Genomic DNA, 10,754 nt, shown 5'->3' with positions numbered 1-10,754 from the left:
AGAAGATTTTTGAAATTTTAGTCAATTTGACCCTTTTTGGCCCCGCCCCGCCCCTCGGGCCCCTGGGGGCTTAGGACTAAACCGGCAACCAATTTTGTTGACCTTTGTCCATGGAAGGTCCCTACAAAATTTCATTGAAATTGGTTCAGGGGTTTTGGAGAAGAAGTCGAAAATGTAAATTGTTTACGGACGCACGACGGACGACGGACAAAAGGCGAACGCAATAGGTCACTTGAGACTTTGTCTCAGGTGACCTAAAAATGAAATGCTGTAACATATTCAATTTTAACATAGCATATGGTGAGGATATTTGGCCAGTAGTATGTTGTGAGGTGGTAATATAAACTTTCCTCAAAATAAATGACCTGGACCTACTTTTAAGGGTACAGGCATCAAATGTGTAAAAACCTTTTAACAACTCCTTCTGAATAACCAGGAGGCCCAGGGCGATGATAGTTGGCCAGTAGGTATCTGACATGGGGTGCTATAAAGTTTCCCCCCAAAAATGTAAATATTGTAGAACCGGAGTGACAATTATAAGATGACACAATATCTTTGATAATAATCACATGGATGTTGGTGATTTGTGATATTGACTTAAGTGTTAATATTTTTAGAAACAGTTCAGTAATCTCTATATTGCACCCCCCTAAATTGTAATGTCACAATGCCCTCTGATAAATGCAACACTTTTGTCAAGACAGTATCCTTATTTTTCACTTTGATTTATGAAAAAATCAGCAGAACTGCACATCTAAATAAGGAACACTGTTCTTTTAAATTCAGTGAATATGTTATTATGTAAATCTAAAAAGTTATAACCGACCACGACTTTGCATTGATCAATATCTCTTTTCCAGGTACATATATCCATATATTCACCTCTACGAAAGTCCATAATTTCTAAGTATTCAATAGAATCATAATCAAGGCAAAAATAGATTATATTTATCTTACTGTATTTGAGCTTGCAGTCTTTCAGAATCTCGTTGATTCCTGTGCACATTGAGAGGTCACTCTGTGTCTGGGTGCACTCAAAGAATTGTCTCATCTCATATTCACAGGGCTGGCTCATCTGCTGCTGGTTGTATGCAGGCTGGCCTGCAGCCTGTTGGGGGGCAACTTCCTGGGGTGCAGATTGACCCCCACCACCTCCTGTGATAGCGTGACCAACCACATGACCCTAAAAGGCAGATTTGTTTTTTTACAAATTCCAGCTTATCATGTTTAAAACTGGTGTGCAGATGCACATCACTTCAGTGTCGACATAATTTTCATGTGCATGGATAATCCTGAATGGGGCCATTGACCCCTTCAAACTGAAATTGACCCCTCTTTGTTTTAATTTTTACACCAAATGGTCCCTCATAATTTTGATATTAACTAAAAATTGCTGAAATGACTCAAATTCCAGAATTTTCCCTGGGTGTGTTATAGTTCGATGTGATTTTATTCAGTGAAGTTTTATGAACTTAAATTAACTAGTTATTAATTTACATATATATGTATATCCCAAGCAACTCCCCGTTGAACTATAAGTGAAAACAAATTGATATATAGAATGTTATATAAACTTGTTTACACTAACATATTCATATCATAGGTACAGTTCCCATGTCAGACTCAATTTTTTTTTTGAAATTGGAACGTTGAAATACTGAAATCATCCCCTTTGCGTTGACCAGATGACACCGAAATTTGCATATTTCATTGGAAGTGCCAACACAATGAAATGTCCGAATACTTTGTCCCTGCGATGAACAATTAACATACCACAGTGGATCCTATTGCCACGCCTCCAGCAGTAGCAGCCATCTGGGCCATCATTCCTGGCTGTCTGGGCTGGCTACCAGCCATCATGGGGGCTGCTGGGGGAGCACGGGCTGGCAATGACTGGCGTGGAGCAGGGGGAGGGGAAGACCTCCTGTAACACAACATATCGCATATTAAATTGATAAAGTGATCAAAGATGGATAAAACAAGCTCAGGCTACTGTGTACAATATTTGACAGGAATTGCAGAGGGTTAAACAGTGTTAGACAGAATATAACATAATCTTCAACATATCTTAAGCCTAGCGGACAGGAAAAATAATGCAGCGCCAGACCTGGATTTGAACCCGAGACCCTCCAAACACCAGACGAAAGTTCTACCAGGTCTCAGAACCTGGTCACCCACAATCAACCCAGTCTTGCTTCACTACATTCCTCCCTCTTTATCCTTAGTAGTCACCCCCGTAGACAACACTACTTGCAACCGAAGTTCAGGTTCTATGCATTTACTATGCGCTTGAATACTTGTGTAGCAGAAAATTGAACTGGACTGGGTCAATTGTGGGCAACCAGGTAGCTCAATTGGTAGAGCGTCCGTCTAGATTGTAGAGACCAGGTCTAGCTCAATTTTCAATTTCCTGTTACCAACCCTTGTTTCAAGCATTGGGTGTATGCTTAACAAGGGGATACTCGAACCTGGGTTGTTAATAGTTGTGTTTTTGGGGGCAAAGACTTAGAACAAGAGGGAGGAATGTTATGGAATTGGTCTGGTTTGATCATCGGCGACCAGCTCAGGTAGCTCATTTGGTAATTTGGTAGAGCATCCATTTAAAGTTTGGAGAGTCAAGGGTTTGATCCCTGATCTCGTCATGCATTTTTCAATCTCCTGTTACACTTGAAATAATTTAGGTAATAGGTCTCAGCTAGGCACTACTGGAACAGGAGGGGATAAATGTAAGGCCAGACCAGGATTTGAACCGGGAACATTAGAAACTTCGAGGAAATCGAGGAACCCTGCTGTTGACAACCAACACAGCCTTATTCTCCTATACTTGTAAAAAAAACTCCATTAAGTAATTGATCTACATATGTTACAAGTGTGGGAAAATATAAGGATGATTAATAACGCATTTTCATCTATTCTGAGTCAAGAAACAGTGATTTGGCAATACAGTAAATCATGGTGCTAATGATAGACAGGGAACTGCAATAGAATCCCCTCCTGGGTTATTGTACAATATAGCACTGACAGATCACTTTACAAATGAATCATTTATTAATTAGCATAGAAAGTTTCCCACAAGTATTCCGATATCATTCATGTCTGTAACATATATATAACCATATTTCTATTTTATGCTAAACTGATGAGGATAACTAAAACATTAATGAGGCTGTGATTATGTGGATCGTAGTTAAGACCAAAGGTAATGCTTACGCAACGTCGGGTGTTCTTTATATAAAATACCCCCCTCCCCCCGTCCCTCCGGCGTTGCGTAATTGACCTTTAGCCTACCCGTGGCCGTGCCGAAAGCAAGTACAAGCTCTTAATCACGAGTCTCTGAGAATATAAATCAAACATGTGCCAATTTTAAAGCGAAAATAGATATATTGCCGTGCTCTGGCACTGAAAAATAAATAATCAACATAGGAAAATCGTCTGCGCAAAAGGGTGCCCCAGAACAGCTGATGTAACTTTACAATTTAACATTTGATGCATAAACAGACGTGTATTTTTCGGTCTGATATATCGAACCTGGACATAGGAGATGATGTTCTTCCTCTTCGGCCCATGTTTAGGATAAAAGTATTTGTTTTGTAAGTAAATTCTCTTGAAAAATAGCACGTGTGATTTGTTGTGTCCTCCTTGTCCTTCGCCCTTCGCCTTAAAATCCTTCGAGCAAAATCTAATAGTAACATTTGATTGGTACAAAATTGACCAATCAGAACAATCCTTCTTGAAAAGTTCGTCTGCTCTTGTAGACGCACATGCTAACGTTTGGCACTGAGTTTGCAGATCAATGCTGGTATGAAACAAAAACGTAAATGGTGTTCAAACTGTATTAGCTTTCCTAAAACAAATTCTACAAGTTTTGAATATGATAGTTAATCGGAAATCATAATCCTTCTATCTGACACGGCGTCCATAGCAACTTATAAAGTCATGTCGGTATTAAACGTTGTCTCGTTCATTGATCTGTCCAGCCAAGGGTAGCTTCCTGTGTAACACGGTCTTTTGTAATGAAAAGAAAGCAATTTCACTGCAGACACAGGGGAGTCTGTTGTTTGACAATTTATTTACTTGGACATGCCCTACTGTGTTTGTGGAGACCTATAGAAATAATCTAGAATGTGGCCTTTTATGTCGCCAAGCCATAATATATTCACAAGTTCCCTAGCATAGATTGGCAAACAGGCTGAACACTAATGTAATAAGTGAACATGCTCTGAAAATGCAGGGATTTATAGTGACAGGTTTCATTCCTGCAAATGTCACACATTCCATTCAGAATATGTATGTTTAGTGCTTACTAAAATGAAGCCAGCCAAGTCGGGATATATTGATGTTCGGATAATATCATCGGCAGTGATTCATTACTGACAAAGTCGAACAGTGGTCGGATAATTATAGATTAAATAGCCTATGCCTATTTAGATCTGCCTCACATATAATAACATCTATTTGATTAACCGTGTGTTTCGTGAGAGATCCAGTACGGAGATCTAGGGAATTTAGAATTCCGGACTTTATATCTAATTATACCTTTTCAAAGTGAATAGATATACATAGAGTTATACACACACCACTTACAGGTGAATGAGACGGATAACACTTATGTGACATGTATATATACCCAGTAAAACTGTCGCTCACCTTGGATATTTAAACGGGATTTACTTTTCTGATAAGGAATACAATTCTACGGTTGTGAACACCTTAAATCATGTGCAAACAGTTGGAGTTTTTATATATATTGTTATAACAAGTTTCTCTTCTACTTTGTTAAATGTTGAAGCGTCGAGCTGGATTAAGTAATGGATTTTTAGGATGAAGATATCAATGGTGATATGTAATATCTTTGACTGAAGACATTTTAATATCTAATACTGAACTTGAAGTGAATTCTTGATGTGTGTTCGGTGGTGGCATGTATGGGATATTATATCACATTCGTCTACATAAAAGAGATAAACATATCTTATTCGTCGGATTATAATATAAAACCACACTTCGCTGTGTAAGTAAGGCAATACAGTATAGTCTTTTTATTACTTTATTTCATCATTTTCAAATGGATAAAGGAGGACAAACAGAGACTGGTGGTCGAGAGTGTCGACATTCCAAGCCCCGAAATAAGGTTCCCGTTAAATCTGTGTCGGAGCCTGAACCTCTACAGGATGATGACCAACAGATCGGGATCATCAAAGAGGAAACGGAAGAAGAACTGGCATTGTTGGAGTCGTCGGGGCGACCAATGACGGGAGGAAGTCATCGGCCGATGTCAAGTGTGTCGACCATCCTCAGTCGTCCGGGGAGTCGGTACACACGGCCAAGTACATCCAAGTCCCGCACATCTTCAGTCGAAACTCACTCAGGGGCAGCTTCACCAACAAGACGGGTAAGTATATTTTTTTTGACAAAACCTGACTTTAAATTACAACTAATAATGAATTGTCAATGGTGTGTATATATGTAATGTGTGAAAAGGGTAAAAAGATGTAGAAATTGGTGGCCGGGTGGCACAATGGATAGCGCACTGATCTTTCACTGTCTCAGATGGCCAGGATTTGACTCGTCAATCAGATGTTAATACTTAAAAAGGTATAGGTCACCTGCTTGACCATGTCCGTTCTCCGAGTAGTACTGCTTTTATCCCACATTAAGATCCCTGTGTGCTTAAACTTGATTCAGAATTGTTGCAAAATAAAATAAAATAAAGCTTACATTTCAAATGTAGAAATATCATTTAATCAAACATCAGTACTAGTAATTTTAGATTGTTCAGGATATGAATTCTTGTAATTCGTGTATAAAATTTAATTAAAAATACAAGATTTCATGTACCTGTATACATATGTATATGCAAATTTTGTAATAGTGTTAAGTGCATGGTCTATTGATTGAATAAGATACCTATATAAAGCATTGATAAAAAATTGATCAAGAGATATTTAAAATTTATTTTAACACCTGACTATTTCACTAGGATATATACTTATAATTGCATTGAGATATAATATACATCTATAAATATATTATGTATATTATACATAAATGTTTATATGGTATATATTTTGGGCGCTTGATTTCTTGTATAATTAGGATAGTTAAAATGTTTCTAGTTCAAGGGTATTGCTTTTCCTACAAAGAAATTCAACTTCAGGAAAGAAATTTCATGAAACTGAAGTCAGACATTTAACTGTTCGATTCAAGACTTGCCTTTCAATATTACAGTTTAAAGTGTCCTTCGGATTAAACACACTTATTATTAGTTGATAGAGCTGTCATGTTGTTTTAAGGTCTTCAGATCTTTCTTGACTGGGTGTTACCGTGTATGAATATATATATATTTATGTGTGGTAAATATCTTTAAGGTTTTACCTACCGGCATATATATCATATCATATGATATTTCATTGATTAATGTTATAAATGAAAATAAAAATGGCAAGGTTTAAAATTTCATTTGGATGTGAACAATTTCCACTCCTGGAAGTATAATTTACTAATTGGTTGTTCTTGAAAATTTAAGGAAATTTAAATGGATATACCATTTAAAGGCCTTCAAGATCTAAGGTCATTGTGGTAGTCAGAATCTACTAGATAAAACATGGCCCATATATTATACTATAAACAGAGAGTGTCTACATGTAGGTTAAAAGGTTCCCTACTACATGTAAAAGACAGGCCAATCAATATTTCAGTGTTATTTCGCAGGTGTTTTATTACTTGAAGATTTTTTAAAAGGGAAATATGTAAATAAAACGCGTTCTCAGAACCTCATTTTTCATATTTGTATGCATATGGTAAGCTATTTAATCACATCTTTTAATATAAAGAAAAATATTGGCTCATTAAAGATGAGGTACAAGAATGGCCTTTTATTCAGAATATATTGAAATATATAAAATATGTAAGGTAAAGGCTAAAGCAAAAGTGTTGAAATCATTCACACACGAACATATACATTTATTATATATATATATTTGTCATGAATGCAATGACACTAAGAAAGAAAATATCAAATTTACTGTTAACGCTGGTCACATAGAGCGGATCTTTATTAAATCAGCTAGAAAAGGACAGGACTGAGTTGGCATTTAAATCTGAAGAGCACAGAATATCAGATTGATATCAGAGTCCCTTTTTTGTTGACAGGTCACAGGATCAGACATGTTGATAATAGCCAGTTTAAACTCTCATGCCTCCATATATTCTTGTTGAACTGAATTAAGTTCTTACACTTTTGTTGGGAAATCTCATTCCTTTTACGTCCAATTTGAATATCCTTTTCTGACACATGAATAATTCAAAAGAAAAAATATTGCAGGCTGTGCAGGGAAATATCGAGAGATGCAGCCCAAGTTATGTGTACACATGTAACTGAACAAATTAATAAGAGAAGTTTTCACAGCAGGAGATCTAACTTGAAATACTTCTATGAATAACAACATGCGCCTTCATGCTAAAGCTTGGGAGTGGTGGTATATTATACCAGATTGAGGGTCATCAGTGTTACAGTATCTGTTGGGAAGACGTTTTATTCCGTAGATTACCACACACTATACATGATCTGGATCAATATTATGACATGAATACTTCGGATGAAGATGTATTCTTATAATTTGTGGTTCAGCTCTTAAATAACAATACCCTGGTAACACTATCAAATAGCCTGTATATACACAGGATTCAGATCACCAGGGTTAGCCCCCTCAAACATTGTAGAACTATAGGGCTACCTGCCTTATCATTGATGAACCAAGGTTAACCCCTTAAGTCTTTTTGGACTTTGATTAGCCCCTTAACCTTATAGGACCAGGATTAGACCACTAAACCTTGTAGAACTAGGGCTACCTGCCAATTAACATTGATGATCCGAGGTTTATCCCTTAAGTCTTTTCGGACATTGATTAGCCCCTTAAAGCTTTTAGGACTAGGATTTTCCCTCCTTACCTTGTAGAACCAGGGTAAGGCTTGTTATCATTGTAGAATTAAGGATGTAAGGTTAGCTCTTTTAGGACTATAATTAGTCCCTTTAACCCTATATGGCCAGGATTGTCCCCTTTCCCATCCTTACCGTGTAGAACTAGGGTTAGCCCCCCCATCATTGATGAACCAAGGTTAACCCCTTAAGTCCTTTAGGACATTGATTAGCCCCCTAAACCTTGTCGGACCAGGATTAGTCCCTCCTTACATTGTAGAACCAGGGTAAGACTTGTAAACATTGTAGAACTAAGGTTAGCTCAGCCTCTTTCAGCCTTTTAGGACAAGGACAATTTCAATTACCCTATAGTTTGGCCCTTTCAAACTTGTAGGACCAGTATTAGTCCTTTAACCTTAAGGGGACTTAGCTTTTTAGGACCATGATTAGTCCTTTGTAAGACCAGGAATGGTCCCCTTTAAACAATATAGAACTAGGGTTAGCCCCTTAGCCCTTGCAATTAATCCACCAAGTTGGGACAGCATTGACCCCTTTATCTTGAAGAACTGGGATTAGCCCTCTGAGCATTTTCACAAAGACCCCTTAGCCTTTCAGGACTTGAATGATTAGCTCGTTAAACCCTGTAGGACCAGGGCTAGCCACCTAAACATGCTAAGCCCAAGGTTAGCCTCATTGAGAAACATGCTCTCCCTCTCCTTCCTGCCTTACCCTTAGCATTGTAGAACCAGAGTTATAACCCACAGTCCACTTAACATAGTTGGACCATATTTGGGGGTCCCTTAAATTGTTGACTAGTAAACTGTTACATTTTCATAGATATTGAATTTTTACTTCACCTGGTCTGAAGATCAAATTCCAATCAGCATTTAAGAAGAATAAATCCTTTGAAGAAATTGTTGACGGACAGACCGACAACGGACAAAGAGATGGATATCAACCTTATTTGGTTGGGAGGGGCTGACACCCGGGGTCTGAGGGGCAGGGCCAAAACAGGGTAATTTGGCAATATTGCTTTGCGTCAATTGCGACTCTTTCTCTGGAACTAAGTGATGGATATCAACCATTTTGGGTTTGGATCTCCGCATTCTTAGATGGTGGGGGATTCAAAATTATACCAGTTGAAGAGCTGACCCCAGGTCTGAGGGGTGGGGCCAGAAACTTGGACATTATTGAGATCCCCACCCTATAACAATATATGCATTTGCCAAGTATATAGAGATGAATACACACAGCTTTCACGATAGCCACTGGGTCTGGCCCCACCCTTGGAGACTTTATACCTGGAACTTAATTCTTGGGTCATAACTTTGAAACAGTTGAAATTCTCAACTAATAACCATAATATGCAATTGATGGGCATAAAGAGATAAAAGATAGTTGTGATGTTAAAATTGACCCTGGGGTCAGGCCTGACCACTAAGGACTTACTTTCTGGGCCTTAGCTTTGAAACAGTTGAGATCTCCGTCACATAGCATTATATAGCTCATGGGCATTTAAAGATCCAATACTGGTGAGCAATACAGGCCCTCTTGGCCTCTTGTTTTCATAGCTACCAGATAATTCTTTTATCTGTCACCTTAGGCAGTTTGTAAGAACTCCTTCAATTGATTTATTATTTAGAATATTTTTAATTCAATCACCGCTTTTGGTGAGGTACAAAGGTTTGAATAGTGATCAAGAATATGTATGAAACAGTTATTAATTTTAATCAGTGAGGAAGGTGTCGCATAAGGCCTGTAAAATGATAAAGTATCATGATTTGTAATTTTTAGAAGCTGACTTAATGACGAACAATTATACAGAAAAAATGAATGAGGTTGATTACAGGACTGTATTGAGAAACACTTCTGTGTACTATATAATGTTCACACTAGTTCTGAACTTGATTCCAGTAGATCTATAGAGACCTTGGGTATGTTTAAGGAATTGATTTTATGGTGTCAAAACATTTGAAATAATAGCTGTATGTACAGGCGTACATAACGGAGTATTGATTTCTACTTGTTGGTCATAATAGTCAATGTATTGTTAGCTACACACAGAATTTAAAGTTTTGAAAAAAAGAATCTTGATTTATTATTTCTGATCCGTCTAGTCTGGTTCTTGCTGGCTTTGTTTTAGATTTAGTAAGAAGTTATCAATTTTTTAATGGTAATGACAATAATTATCTAAGGTGAAAATATTGCCTATTCATTATTGCCTTTTCTTGAATAATACTATTTTAATCTGGAATAGTTTGAAAAATATCTTGTGGACAAGGAGAAGCATTATCTGGGTACAGATAACCAGCACTGCTGGGTTGGCAATAATAACTATCCCGGGTATTTACCTGTGCTGTTGAATCATAACACGGACACAAATATAATGAACTTATACAGTATAACATTGATACAAAAAGTGAACTAGCTTAAATACAGTATAATATTGATACAAATAGTGAACTTAAACAGTATGACATTGATACAAATAGTGAACTTATACAGTGTAACATTTATACAAATAGTGAGCTTATACAGTATTACATTGATACAAATAGTGAACTTAAACAGTATAACATTGATACAAATAGTGAACTTATACAGTATAACATTGATACAAATAGTGAACTGATACAGTGTAACATTGATACAAATTGTGAGCGTATACAGTATTACATTGATACAAATAGTGAACTGATACAGTGAAACATTGATACAAATAGTGAACTGATACAGTGTAACATTGATACAAATAGTGAACTTATACAGTATAATATTGATACAAATAGTGAACTTAAACAGTATTACATTGATACAAATAGTGAACTGATACAGT

General features: G+C 37.0%; 2 protein-coding genes across 5 annotated transcripts in view; one reads left to right on the top strand and one right to left on the bottom strand.

Moving 5' to 3' along the window:
* The window catches only part of LOC110461297 (coiled-coil-helix-coiled-coil-helix domain-containing protein 2-like), a 5,167-nt gene extending 1,483 nt beyond the window's left edge, over nt 1-3,684 (bottom strand). Inside the window, exons 1-3 of the mRNA XM_021514724.1 lie at nt 3,529-3,684; nt 1,774-1,924; nt 958-1,183 (exon numbers count right to left, since the gene is read on the bottom strand). Of these exons, the coding sequence (XP_021370399.1) occupies nt 958-1,183; nt 1,774-1,924; nt 3,529-3,566 (415 nt within the window). The 5' untranslated portion in view covers nt 3,567-3,684. The remainder of the gene's footprint in view (nt 1-957; nt 1,184-1,773; nt 1,925-3,528) is intronic.
* A 151-nt stretch (nt 3,685-3,835) lies between these two features.
* Nucleotides 3,836-10,754, top strand: part of LOC110461271 (leucine-rich repeat-containing protein 74B-like) — an 84,386-nt gene continuing 77,467 nt past the window's right edge. The window contains exon 1 of one of the 4 annotated variants that reach the window (XM_021514690.1): nt 3,836-5,392. In XM_021514690.1, coding sequence (XP_021370365.1) covers nt 5,066-5,392 — 327 coding nt within the window. In that variant the 5' untranslated portion in view covers nt 3,836-5,065. The remainder of the gene's footprint in view (nt 5,393-10,754) is intronic. The other 3 variants (XM_021514697.1, XM_021514706.1, XM_021514711.1) reach the window with 3 other exon arrangements.

The sequence above is a fragment of the Mizuhopecten yessoensis genome, unplaced genomic scaffold, assembly GCF_002113885.1.
Source record: "Mizuhopecten yessoensis strain PY_sf001 unplaced genomic scaffold, ASM211388v2 scaffold1391, whole genome shotgun sequence".
Lineage (NCBI taxonomy): Eukaryota > Metazoa > Mollusca > Bivalvia > Pectinida > Pectinidae > Mizuhopecten > Mizuhopecten yessoensis.
This window is presented reverse-complemented; position numbering and strand designations above follow the sequence as displayed.